This window comes from Chrysemys picta, chromosome 24, assembly GCF_011386835.1.
Source record: "Chrysemys picta bellii isolate R12L10 chromosome 24, ASM1138683v2, whole genome shotgun sequence".
NCBI classification, from domain to species: domain Eukaryota; kingdom Metazoa; phylum Chordata; order Testudines; family Emydidae; genus Chrysemys; species Chrysemys picta.
Window position 1 is genome coordinate 3,847,264 of NC_088814.1, and position 14,291 is coordinate 3,861,554.

At 44.3% G+C, this 14,291-nt stretch overlaps 1 protein-coding gene across 1 annotated transcript in view; it reads right to left on the reverse strand.

The window, feature by feature from the left end:
• Window positions 1–9,554, reverse strand: part of CDK12 (cyclin dependent kinase 12) — a 37,094-nt gene extending 27,540 nt beyond the window's left edge. Inside the window, 2 exon segments of the mRNA XM_005301818.5 lie at window positions 1,143–2,030; window positions 8,358–9,554. Of these exon segments, the coding sequence (XP_005301875.2) occupies window positions 1,143–2,030; window positions 8,358–9,421 (1,952 nt within the window). The 5' untranslated portion in view covers window positions 9,422–9,554.
• Between the last annotated feature and the right edge of the window lie 4,737 nt (window positions 9,555–14,291).

Sequence of the window (14,291 nt, forward strand, 5' to 3'; positions counted from 1 at the left end):
AAGTTAACTTGGATTAACTTCCTGAGCATCCCCATGTAAACAAAAGCCCTTAGAGATAGACAGGTAAAGGGTTACCCTCTTCCACATTTAAGTTATATAACAATGTAATTAGATATGCAGCATGGGGCACAGATAAAGAACATGTTGCATGTAAAACCACAAGGCGCATTACATATGGATGTAACCATTAAAACTACTGAACTATGCATGGTTTCCTTATCCCCAACAACCCTCCTCCCAGATCTGCTACTTAACTTCTGAGATTCTTTTCTTTTCTGTCTATGGCCTTGTTTACAGGACAAAGTTGCACCAGGTGCAATTTTAAAGCAGTTTAGTTAGTCTGATGCAAACCCCTGCGTCGACACTCTTATTTCAGTTTAAACTGGGCTTATTTCAGTTTATTATGAATAAATAAAATACTACCTAGCTCTTCTATAGTATTTTTAGTTTAGCTTAAGTCAATTAGTAATTGATTTAAAAATCCAATGCAAGTTAAAGCAATACAATTTGTTTCAGGTAGACAAGGCCTGCATGTCCCAACAACATGCTGTTAGTGTGACACTGCTTTGTGTTGTCCTCTCCTATAGGTCACAATCTTTTCTGTTACTTTAAACCAGCTTTTTGGATCATTCCATTTTTTGATAGTAAGTCAGGACTTTATCTTGCAAGCTGCTGCATGCAACAGGATCCCTTCTCCCATGTGAAGCCCCATTAAAATTAACAGCGGTACTTCCATGCAGAGCAGCTTTCAGAATAGGGATCTACTGGATTTGTAATAAAGACTGACTTGATTATGGTTTTTTTTTTAAACTGATTTTAAAAAAGCCTCTAAACTTCTCTTCCTCGCTGAGATTTTGCGTTAGTTTCAGCACTGAATCATAAGCCCCTCAAAATAGGTATTCTGGATGGAGAGACTGACAAGATGATAACATCGTGAATGACGACGTGACAGGGCATTTGGTTATGAGTGGTGTTTTCAGTAGAATGGCACAGGCTTCAATAGAATCAAGTACAAAACTAGGTATCTTCTAGGAAACACATGCAGGGTAAAGAAGGAGTTGGCAAGCTAAAAATAAAATCTCTTCTCTGTTAGTACAGTGTATTCCAACCCAAGCAGAACTGAGTTTTCCACATGACCTTACCTATCCAAGTCATCTTCCCCGAGCAGAATAGGTGGGAGCGGGAGTGGAGGCAGCGTTGAAGTCTTCAGGTGTGGTATAGCAGCCGTCACAGACACTTGTGGTTTTGTAGAGACCTGGACAGAGGGCTGAGAATTTGCCTGAGTGGACAAAGCAGATGTTCTTGAGTGGGAAGAAGATGGCAAAGAGGCTGGGACTGAAGTAGGGACCTGAACAGAAGTCAGCTGGGAAAGCGGTAGAGGTGGAACAGCTGGTGATGGAGGCAAAGGAGGCAACGGGGGAGTCTGAGGCGGCGGTGTAGTTGTTGGTAGAGGTGGAGGAGGTGATTTTATAGAGGGCAGTGGGGGTGGGTTCTCCTTCTCTGTTGTCTCTGTCTCTTTTGGAGTTGCAACCTCCTCTTTCACTACTACAGACTTCGAGTCTTTTGTTCCCATCATTTTTGAGTCTTTAACTGGAGCTGCAGGCTTCTTCTCAGAGTTCTCGTCTATCTTGGTTTTTATTGGCTCCAGAGAGGTTTTAGTCTCTGCATTCATGTGTATTAAATTAATCAGTTCCGTATCGGAAGCTGATTTTTCAGATTTAATGATTTTGGGTACTTTTTTAGACTCTGTCCCAGTCTCCTTAACCTCAGATGAGCTGTTCTCTTTTATAGACAGAAAAACAGGTGAGTTCTTTGCCTCCTTCCCATCCACCTTTGCTGCTGCTGCCGCTGCTGCCGCTCGCTCTTTCTTTTTCCTGCTAAGCTCTGCTCCCAGGCTGGAGTTCAATGGTAGCCTAGCAGGCGATATACTGGAATGGCGACTACGTGAACCGGACCTCTGCTTTTTACTGTGAGATGATGATGAGTGTCTTGAATATACAGGACTTCGACTTCGGGACTTCACAGACTTCCTATGGAAAGAGCAGGAAGCAGAAAACTGAGATGCAGTCTGACACATACTATGTTAGTTACTGAAATTAATAAATAGGGGAAGCTCTCTTTAAAGACAAGAGCATTCATAAATTGTCAACTACATTTCTGACCATACCCAAGGCTTGTCTGAGGAAACTTAAATTAATGGCACCAGTCTGATGACACTTGAAAATAATCCAACATCTAGGAGTTTCCAAGGTCAACGATGCTGCTGCTTACAAATCAACAATTGAAATAACAGAACCGCAAGATGAGGGTTAGACAAACCCCAAGTTAAAGAAGAGATAACAGATGCACAGTGCTTGACTGGAGGATTTTAGTTGAGAGGATGAGCTGACAGTTTAGGAATCTTTCAGGGCAGTAGAGCAGGAGGGAAAACCACAATGATAAGACATGAGTATTGCTTGTGGGAATGTTTTGCACAACCTTGTGGCGTTGATCAGTGGTGTTACAGTAAGGCAGTGATAACTCAGACCTCAGTGGCTAAGGAGTCAAATTAGCAATCAACATTACCCAAAATAGACACAATAGTGTGAATTCATTGTTTCATTTACTGGAGTACTATATATTCACTCACACAGTGTTTTAATATCATGTGCTGCAAAGAGCCACGAGAGAGACATTCAAGTGCTACTTCCCACTCGAGAGCCTCAGTCTGAGTATCACTGCAATAAGACATTCTCCGAGTGAATGCCACTATTTCCCACAGATCATCTTCACTCCAAGTAGAGGTTTTACTACTACCATAAATGCATTTGCACACTGCAAGTCAGAAAGACAATTTGAGGCTTTCATCCTGATTTAGACATGTTCAGAGATGCTCTAAGTCTGAATTTACAATAAGGGGACGACAATTTATTACATAAGCAGAGATATGAAATGCATTTGGAAATCTGCACTCTAGTGTGAGCCACAAATAAGGAGAAAAATGCCTTCCTTTAAAAGGACACAAGGTGAACAGAGGATGGACTTGGGTTAGGCACAAATCTGCAATATCTGTCAATCTAGTGGAGATTAGGGATGAAGATTCATTGGAAAGACTGAAAAATAACCCCACCCCCGCCCAGAAAACTGGTATTTTCAATTCACAGGTCAGTGAATATTTTCTTCTCTTCAAGGGAGACTGGGATTTTGCAAGGCATGGGACAGTGCATTTTATAAGTAATGTGTAAACGATGGACTTTAATGATTTGGAAGCCACATGTTACTAAAAAATAAAAAAGAATCTTGAAGTAAGACTCTACCCATGCGTAGTTGAAATCATGCTCACAACTGATTTTTACTCTATGACCTATTCAGACCTAGAGTTCTCTGACCACAGTAGAAAATATAGCATGATTTTAGATCATGGTTAAAAGAAATTCCCTTTTCCACACAGTTCAGAAAACATGTAAACTATAATTGAAATGCAGAGTAAGAGATTAATATAATTTGCATAGAAAAGAGAATCACAATTTTAAACAAATATTCTGACAACATAAATGCTTTAAAAATAAGCTGAGGGATAGAAATGGCTTATTATAAAGCATTTCACTAGCCATTTGTGATTGTAGAGGCCAAATATCAATGTGACTAAATGGATCTTACTTTTAGTCTTAAAGAACAAAAATAGCAATAAGAATATAAAGAAAAAGTCAAGACTTATTTCAGATTCTGTCTTCAATGTTCATGGAAGTTGTGTGAACCAGAATCTGGCAATATGCCTCGAGCTGGTATGTCGTCTTCAGGGGACTCTGGATAATCAGTTTAACTGTCACACACACAGAGGCAGAATTTGCCATTTGGCTAGTAGTTCACTTTCCACATCCCGCTGCAAAACGGTCAGGAGCTGAAATAGCTAGCAGCATGCTTTCACTGTACTCAGAGGTCACACTTGCAGACTTTGCTGAGGACAACATTCCTAACTGAACTTGTATGACATGGGTAGCTGCAAACAGAGCTAACTTCATTCTGAAACCTCGACAGCACTGAATCCTGCACTAAATCCCAGCTACAAGGGATTCATAACATGGATCTGGAAACCTCCCCCTCAACAGGCAATATTAGTTTTTGTCACCGCTGACTGCATTGAAATATGTTTTAAGAGAAGCAAATATATACAGGAAGTTTTGTAAGGTGTTTCCCCTGTCTAGAGTAATCACTGAGTAACTTTATCTCTGACCAAGAGGTTAGTGATTTGCCCTCAAACATCACCTTTGAAACCAACACAGCAGTGCAGATTACCTAGTTTATAGTACTTAAAAAGGGAGGAAAACCTCCCAGCTTTAGAGATGTTCAAGCTTTTCTTTCCAGCTACATTGGAAGGGTAAAAAAATTCCTGTATTTCTAATGCAGGAAACTGGACATGTAAAATGCTAGCCATCAGGCCCGTGAATTAAGATAAAGGTATCAACGGGAAAGAATGGGAATGGCTCACTACAGAAAACCAAAGCACACTGGCAACAGATACACTTCTCTGCTACAATCAGAGCTGTACCAAAGAAAGATATCTCGGAGGAAGAACTAATAGAAATCTCTAGCCCTATCTATACTATGAAACGACGTTGCTAAGAGTTGTTAGCAACAGTTTGCCCTCAACCAGTGATGAATGCAGAACAAGACATGATAGAGAGAGCACAATCGGACACTTCCAGAATGCCTGTCACCCGAGGCTCTAAGAGCAATCTAAAAATATTACGCATACCTCACAGGTGAGATTATTCGGCATTATGCCCCCATTATACAGTGGAGAAATCACAAGCATAGTGGTGAAGTGAAAGTTAGTGGCAAAGGTGGGACTAGGACCTAGGCATCTTGACTCCTGGTTTCTTGTTTTAACTACTAGAGCAGGGGTGGGCAAACTTTTTGGCCCGAGGGCCACATATGGGTATGGAAATTGTATGGTGGGCCATGAATGCTCACGAAATTGGGGTTGTTGTGTGGGAGGGGGTGAGGGCTCTGGCTGGGGGTACAGGATCAGAGGTGGGGATGAGGGGTTTGGGGTGCAGGAGGGTGCTCCGGACTGGGACCAAGAGGTTTGGAGGCTGGGAGGGGGATGAGGGCTGGGACAGGGGCGCAGGGGGCTCAGGGGTGCAGGCTCCAGGCGACACTTACCTCAAGTGGCTCCCGGAAGCAGCATCATGTCCCCCATCCGGCTCCCTACACAGAAACACATCCGGGCAGCTCTGCTGCACGCTGCCCTGTCCGCAGGCGCCACCACTGCAGCTCCCATTGGCCACAATTCCTGGCCAATGGGAGCTGCGGGGGCGGCGCTTGGGGTGGGGGCAGCATGCAGAGCGGAGCTCCCTGGCCGCCCCTACGCGTAGAAGCCGGAGCGGGGACATGCCGCAGCCCCCAACCCTGCTCTCCAGCTGGAGCGTAGCAAGCTCCCGACCCCGCTCCCCAGTGGGAGCTCGAGGGCCAGATTAAAACAACTGGTGGGCCAGATGCGGCCTGTGGGCCGTAGTTTGCCCACCCTTGCACTAGAGAAACTACCTCAAATTAAATCCTCTAAATCCAGTTCACGGACATTTGACAATATATGATTTTGTGCTGCACACCAGTGACTATGGTGCACATACAAACCCAGAAACTAAAACCTCATAATAGTGTGCAAGCTGACATCCATCAAGTGGGGTGTTACCTGAATTCTTTCTCTTGGCTATAGCTGCAATGGTATGGTTACGACAACTGCTATAGAAGACAAGTGATTACATCTGTTACCTTCCCTCCCAACCAAAGACTCTACATTTCCTCCTTAACCAAAAGCAGTTTGTTTGGAAGGGCCACTTGGAATGTGACCTGCAGTGTGCTTTCTGCATCAGGGACATACCTGTATTTAGTTCACCATCTTCCTTCTCAGACTACATTTTGGGAATGGGGACATAAAAGAATGACTAGAAAGGATTTCACTCTCAGCCAATGAAAAAACATCAGTGCCACAGGAAAGACTCTTTCATCCCCCTCTGAGGAATTTACACTAAACTTTCCTCACTGCATGGAATGCATGTTCAGTGAAGCAACAACCAACATACACACAGGAGTTCTGATTTTCAGTTTGCTTAACAGTTAGAAAGAAAATAAGGTCTGAAAATTTCCCTTTGCTCATTTAAGTGTAATAGTGTTCTTTGGGGTAGCCATTTTCTGAAGGCTTCTTCCACACTCAGTTGGCTCCTTATTTCCTGCTTCGTGTTGCTCAGTGAAACTGAGCTTTGATTTAAAAAAGTGTGCTATACAAAAACTGCAGACCAGCTTTAGGAGAAAGGGGTGGGACCGTGGTGGGTTATCAATTTAACCCTAGATTCAAAGAATTCAAAATAAACAACGTCTAAACAAGCAGTAACCTTTGGAATTTTTTTTGGTTTGGCTAACTAGCTAAGTGCCATACCAGAAAGGTGTGCTCAAAAACTTTCCCACATGGCTATGCAAGTTCATGGAAGCACATTCAAAGCGGCTTCCATAAAACCAGGCTCGGAAAAAGTGATGTTCACTTCACAGGAGTAACTAGCATTATACAAGAAGTGAGATTTTTACCCACAAAGCTTATGCCCAAATAAATCTGTTAGTCTTTAAGGTGCCACCAGACTCCTTGTAGCATTATACAGACCAAATCAGCTATTGCTATTTGGGGTGTGTTGGGGGAAGAGGGGGAATGGAGGGAAAACACAGCGCTTTAGGATCCCACTGATTCCTCTACTACCCTCCAATCCAATAGCAACCCTCTTGCTGGTGAAGGAAGAGTAGATACACACCCTTAACAGAGCCTACGAGCACAGCCAGAAAGGATACACGAGGCATCTGCCACCCAGTCAACTTTTCCAGGGGTGTCAAAGCGCACAGTCTATGAAAGCAATGTCTTCATTCCCCAAAAGGTATTTGGTTTTGGTTTGGTTTTTTACATGGAGATAGCCATCTCGATATAAAATCCTAGTGGAGATAAGGGACAGGTACCTTTTGCTTCCATGCAGCTAGTCAAATAAATTCCAGATGGGGAAGAATAGGATTGACCTCAATGAGCTAAATCAAGGCAAAAATTACCAATACCTTATCGCCAGTAGGATTTTACCCTGGAGATAGCTATTTGCTGTGAAGAGAAAGGCAATGTTCTTAGCCCATACCAGCCCTGATTTTCATCGGAAAGCCGACTCCTTAAATGTTGAGAGCCGTGGATGTGGTTTTAGGGCTCAATTCCACAAGCAACGAGTTCAATGGACTACGCACATGAGAAATATCAATCACATAGCTAAAGATGCACAGGACCAATCTCCTTGCTCACAGCCCCCAATGGAATCCAGGGAAGCAACACAACTAACATTGTACATGTTGTTTTGACCATACGGATTTACTTCATACAAGTTCAGCTCGGACTTATGATAAAGCTATAACCATAGCTCCATAACACACATGCTGTGAACTGGAAGTTCACTGAGGCACAAGCTTTAGACTGAAAAATAATCTGTGTTAGGCTACCTATCAATCTGTACTCAAAATACTCTTGATTACTATACATCCGAAATAAAATGCAGCACTATTACTAATTTCAAACAAAAATGGGTTGTGTGCGTGTGTTAAAGTTACTAGTGCAAAAAGAGAAAAAAAAATACATCTGTTCCAAAATAAAGAAGTTACCTAATTGCCCTTCTAGAATGCCCAGGAGCTATTTAAAACAAATGGAAGCAAATGATCCATAACTGAGCAGAACACAGACTGAGAAAAGCAAGTTTAAACTAGAAAGAAGCAACTTAAATACGGTCAACTAATTATGATGAAAGGAAAGAAAACAATTAATCAGTTCAGAGTGAGATATGCCCAGAATTAAACAATCTTTCTGAAAACTGTGATAAATCTTTTTCTTAGAATTTTGACCAAGGTTTCCAGAACGTGAGAGCTTTTTTAAGTACATTTAGTGCTAGTGAAAGGTGCTGGATTTTCAGCACTAGAAATTTAAATACTTTCCACAGAACACTCACTACTGCAAACTTCCCCACAATGCTTCACTCATGTTCTGCAGGAGCCACTTCTAGAGGCAAGTGTAACTCAATCCTAATGGCTCATTCAGTCTTGGCCTCTCTGCTGAGGCTGCCAACATTGAGGCTGATTAGTGCCAACAATGGTGGTGCTTTTTAAGATGCGGACATCTATCCAAAGCGAACTGTAACGAGCCCCAGCAAACTCACACAGACCAGTGAGGAGCCCTTGGCAGTAATAAGTGAACACTAATTACCTGGGCTAGATCTGAATAGATGATCTAGAGGGTCAATCACTCACATCCCCAGAGCCATTCAATCGCCCCCCGACACATAAAAGACAACATAGAGATCACACACCTGGCTACCGGACTTCGGCTCACTGACCGCTTGGCAACAAAAGGACTGCTCGAGCGCCTTCGGCTGTATGGGCTGGGTGATCTCCCACTGTACGACCCACTTCCCCTTTCATAACTGGAAGAGCGCCTCCTGTTGTACGGGCTGGCGGATCTCTGTCTCCTACTGTAAGGACTAGGAGACCGAGTGTTGGACTGGTATGCTACAGGTTCCTTGTAGGGTGGGCTGACCGACTGCCTGCGCGATGAGCCACCGGGGCTCTTCTTGTAGGAGTCATAGTTGCTGGATGTATGCGACCGTGGAGGGCTGAGATCATATTCTTGCGTGTAGGATGCTCCTGAGGGGCTGTCATCCTGTTTGGGGCTGTCAGCCCATTTCCTATGGGGACTTCTTGATTTCCGTTTTGGACTGTCAGTTGCTTTGTAGCTTTTCAGGGTGTCCCTTTTCCGATGGCTTTTACTGCGGTCTTTGTGCCCAGACTTCAGCTCCCGCTCTTTTCTGGACTTCTCCTTGTGTGCTTTGGATGACCTGGACTCTTTGTTGCTGCTTCTTGAGGGCTGTGACTTAAAGTGTTCCTCATTCTCCTCGTTGAGTCTCTTGGAAGTCCCTGACACCCGGTCCTTGGTGGACCCTGACTTGCTGGACACCTCCTGATTCTTTTCCAGCTTCTTCTCCTTTTCCACCTGCTTACTCCTGATCAGCTCCCGAACACGTTTGTGCTGGTGGTGCCGGTGCTTGTGCAACCTGTCGCTCCTGTCTGAACTCCCTTTCCTCTCGTCATTCTCCCTTCTTTCCAGCTTGAGGGCCACATCATCCGAGAAGGTGTCCGAGTCGGAGCTGATGTCATCGTACTCCACCAGTGGCTTGATCATTGCGCCCAGTGGTGCCGCCGTCTCTTGAGCCACCAGCGGCGAATCTTTGGAGTGCTTGGACCTGTGCCTCTTGTGTCTGGAGACCAGCCGGTGCCTCTCCTTGCTGTTTGAACTGCCACTGCTGGATGTCTGCAGCTGCAAGGACCCCCCTCCTCCTCCATCCTTCTTGCCCCCATGTCTCTCTGGATTTGGCATTCCTTCTCCACTGTGCTTGCAAGAGGGGAGGGGGGAATCCTCCAAAACCCCCAAACTTTAAACCCCAGTCACCCCCCCTCTATAGGCCTCTCTCCTCTTTCCGTGGCTCTCCTTTCTCCTCCCACCATTCACAGCCACTTCCCCCCTTTGCCTTTCCTCCCTCGTTCTAGCTCTCTCCCTCCGTCATGGGGTGCAGCTCTTTGGATCAGGCCCCGGGGTGGGTGGGGGGGGGAGGGGACTTGACCTCACAGGGCCCCTGGGCAGGAAGCTACAGGGCCTGGAAAGCCCCGAGGAGGAGGGCCTTGGGAGGGGGGGGGCTGGGCCCAGGAGCGGGCCCCCTGGCCTGGGCAGAGGGTCCTCTAGGCAGGGGCCCCCTGGGCCTCTGAGCAGGTCCCTAGGCCCGGCTCCCTGAGTGGCTCCCTACGCGGAGGGTCCCCGGCTCCCACCCCCTCGGCCGCGGTGCGGCGGGTGCCCGGCTCGCGGCCCCCTTTGTCCGCCCCGCTCTCGGGGCCGCCTCCCCTCTCACTTCCCAAAGCGAAACGGCACCGCTTCCAAGGGGGCAGCCGCCAACTCTCGCGAGACTCCTGCTCTCGCGTGATGAGCGCAGCCTCCCCGGCCCCCCGCTCGGCCAAACCCCGCGAGAAACTCCGGCCGGGCCCGCTCAAGCCTCGCGAGAGCTCCTCAACAAAACTTTATTGAGCAACCTGGTAACGCGGTCAGAGAAACAAGCGAGCACAAGGCGGCCTCTCTTTTCAACAAAACTTTATCGAGGCGCACTGTGCGGACAGCCCCCCCCCTTCATTTCCCCCCCCAACAAAACTTTATTGAGATGCAGAGTGTCAACAAATCGCTAAGGCCCTGCCCCAAACACACTTGTGTTCAGAAGCATCATGGAATGCCCTCCCCCTCTCCAGAGGGAGCTTGAGTGCCTTGCAATGGGTGGCATGAAACGCATGCCAAGCATGATCCTAGCAGTGTACCAAGGCAGAGTGGGGGTGTCGGTGCCTCTCTAGGCCCAGATTCATGGAAAGAGAACCCAGGCATCCTGACTCTCAGTCCCTTGCTCTAACCACTAGACCCCACTCCTGTTCCAGAGCCAAAAACAGAACTGAGGAGTCCTGACTCACAGTGACTCTAAACCCCACATCACACTCTCCTTCAAGCTGGAAACAACCCAGGAGTCCTGACTCCCAGTCCTATGGTTCTAGCCTCCTAGACAACAAGTTTTGTACGTAGACAGTAAATTCCTGCAGTTCTTACAACGCGGGCTGCAGGTCCTTGGCACCCTTTGAGAAACAGGCCCTACGTGTCCCTACCAAGAAACTGAAGCTCTCAAAATCAATGGGGAGACATCTGAACATTTGTCTTGCCTATCGCTCAAATTGACAAATTGTCACTCCAGAGTATGTGGTGAAGTTGTAGCCGTGTCAGTGTCAGAATATTAGAGAGAAAAGGTGTGTGAGATAATATGTTTTATTGGATCAACTTCTGTTGGTGAGAGAGACAAGCTTTCAAGCCAAGAAGAGTTCTGTTTGGCTGGAAGCTTGTCTCTCTCACCAACAGAAGTTGGTCCTAAAAGATATTATCTCACCCACTTTTTGACTCACTTCAGTGGACATTTTACCTGAGTAAGGACTAAGCAAAAGCTGGGTGAAGGCCTCCAGATTTGGCTGATAGTGAGTAGTAGAGTATGGGCCTTTAAATGCCAGTTTTAACACTTTAAATCAAATAGAAAAAGCAAGTAAACACTCCCTCCCTTCCCTCTGATTAAAAATACCCCCTTGCAGTTTCCATCCCTATCTTATTCTAAAGAGAAACAATAATGAAAACGACTATTTTGAGACTTGAGTGTTACACATGACGGATTGGGGTACAGTGCTACTGAATGATACAGCAGTGGCCCCAGCAATGCACCATTAAATCTACTGAAAACTGTAAGATTTGGACTGTTACTGATGAAGGCAGATGTAGTTTTGTATCATGGTCACTTCACTTAAAGGCAATTTTTCAAAAGCTCTGAAATTCCAGGTTTTGATTAGCATTTATTCAATTTGCATTTATGTATGTATGGCTTCCATTTAGCCATGTCAGCATTTTGAACACTGAGCCCTTTGGCTATAATTATAATTGTTTGTATTTCATTATAGACCTCCTTGACTATACTCTCTAGGCAATAAAATTGCCTTTAGGTTGACCCTCACCACTCAGAAGCTTATCCAGTATCATTCATTTCCTTTTTGCTCATATTTTACAGACTTTAAAAACAAATCTATGCTTTGTTTTTAAGTTAAAGGATGGCAAAAGAAATACAAATAGTTTGTGGTTTATAGCTGCTTTTGCCCCCCGAGGCCCCAATTTTGCAATGAGCTCAGTATAGAAAGCCCCTTATGCCCACATAGAGCGCCACTAACTTCATAGTTTTTAAGGCCAGAAAGGACTAGTGTGATCATCTTGTCTGCTTTCCTGGTCTGCTTTTTAACACAGGCCACAGAATTATACCCAGTAATTCCTCTATCAAGCCCAATAACTTCTGATTGAAGTAGACTATATCTTTTAGAAAGACATCCAATCTTGTTGTAAAGACTTCAAGAGATAGAGAATCCACCACTCCTCTCAGCAAGCTGTTCCAATGATTAATACTCCCCACCTCTCCGCCCCACATATTGTTAGCAAATCTGCACCTAATTTCCAGTTTGAATTTGTCTAGCTTACATTTCTAGCCATTGGATCTTGTTATGCTTTTGTCTGGTAGTAAAGTTTTTTTTTAATCTATCAGAAATCTTCACATATAGGTACTTCAAAATTACAACCAAGTCACCTTCTAACTTCCTTTTTGGGACGCCTACTACATGGAGCTCATTACAGGATCAGGGCTTCAGTAAAATCCTGGTAGACAGACCTCCTTGCACCCTGATTTTATTCTTCAATCTGATCTGCTATAACGGGTGTTGGGTTCCACAGGGAGCTCTGGGATTTATTAAAATATTGTAATGAGCTGGCATATATAAGTGTTTAACACAGTTCTCTACTGGATGGAATCAGACCTGTGCATCAGAGGCCCTATACTGCTGACAGCTGAAGGAGATTCTCCTTTAGTTCACATGGTAGAATGCAGTGCTTTCTAGAGCAGGATATGAGTTTTACCTCCACACGTCATGAATTTCAGAGTAATTGTTCTGTAAAAAAAAAAGTGACAACCATTATAGTCCTAGATAGCATTTTCCCCCATTTATACTGCATTAGCAAATCTACTCGTTTTATCGGGGCAATTTTCCATTACTTTTTTGTTAAATATTAATTTATTTGTATTCACTACCTCACATGGGTATGTGATAAGTCATATGTACCCTGCACGATAGGCTATTGAACAGGGATAAATGTCTTCCTTGGGGAAAGAGAATCCTACCCCATTCATAAAGATTGCCTGAGCTGCCACTCTTGGAGAAGAGGGTCTTCAGCTGTGGCTTATTAACAGGAAGTCAGGGCCGTAAAGAGGAAGGTATGAAAGTAGGCTGGATTTCTTCAGGGGATGTGCTTCTGCCTATGTAGAGCTGATAAAATCAACTGCTTAGGCAAATGCTCATAAGAAGAGATCTTTGTTTGCCATACTGTAGGAGTGAAGCAGGTATACTCCTTGGATTCTACAAAAGGGCATCTTTCCGTTTACTCTACAATGAGCCAGAACTATGCATTTGGGCCTGATGGGGAGTGTGACTACCTACTAAAAACTAGACACTTGAAAGATTGCATCCTGCTCCAAGAAGAATGACATGTGCTTTGGATTTTTTCTTCCACATACTCTTGTATTGTTTCCCCTTTAGGGGGCTAGTGACCCCTCATTCTTGGGTGTTGTGAGCTTTCATGCCTGTAAAGTACTTTGAGGCCTTCTGATGAAAGCCATCTGTTGCAAAAGCCAAGCAATGTTCAGCTGCAGAAGACTTGACTCAATGAAAGGGAGCAAAAATAGCCACTCGATAAAAAGAATGTAAAAATACTTAATATATTTTGAAGACTTGTGTTATTTTATATGCATTTTTTTTTAATTTTAAAGGTGCTTAAAATAGCCTCCTAAAAACCTTCTTTGGGGAGAAAGGTGTAAAACCTATAATATGTTTAAAAGCTCACTTTAGATGTGTTTAGAACTGTAACCATTAATGTCAGGCCTAAACTTTTGTCTACCAGTTCCTGTAGTTGGAAGTTATGGATCAGATAAATTGCACATTACATACATAGCAGGTGAGGTAATATATTTTACTGGACCAGCTTCTGTTGATGAGAGAGGAGTTTTTGAATGTACACAATTCTTCTTTAGGTCTGGGGCACATACTCAAGAGTGTCATGGTAAAATACAAGGTAGAACAAATAGATATAAGGAGTTAACACATGTTGCAAGAAACCATTCAAGGTGAGGTGATCCACTACCCAGGCTTGCATTTTTGAGGCGTTGTGTGGGTTTCCTTTGAGGAAGAGGACTAAGAGGTCAGACAGGGAATGATCATTTTGTGAAAAGTATTTACTTACAGCTGATCTAGTGTTCTTCTCTCATCCTTTTTCTGAGTGAACTCATTTGAGAGCATTTCTCATTTCACCCACAGAGTTGTTATTGGAGCATTTAGTGCACTGGATGAAATACATTGAATGATGTGATAGGCATGTATAGGACCCATGGATCTTGAAAAGTGTTTGGGGGGGGGGGGGGACAAAGTATTGTCTCTTTCACCAGCAGAAGTTGGTCCAATAAAAGATATTACCTCATCTATCTTGGGACTTACATGGCTACAACAATACTGTGAATTAGGTACATACGTATGTACCTAATTGCCATACCCAATGAAACCACTAATTCCTCAAGTCTTTTCTTGTCCCATTT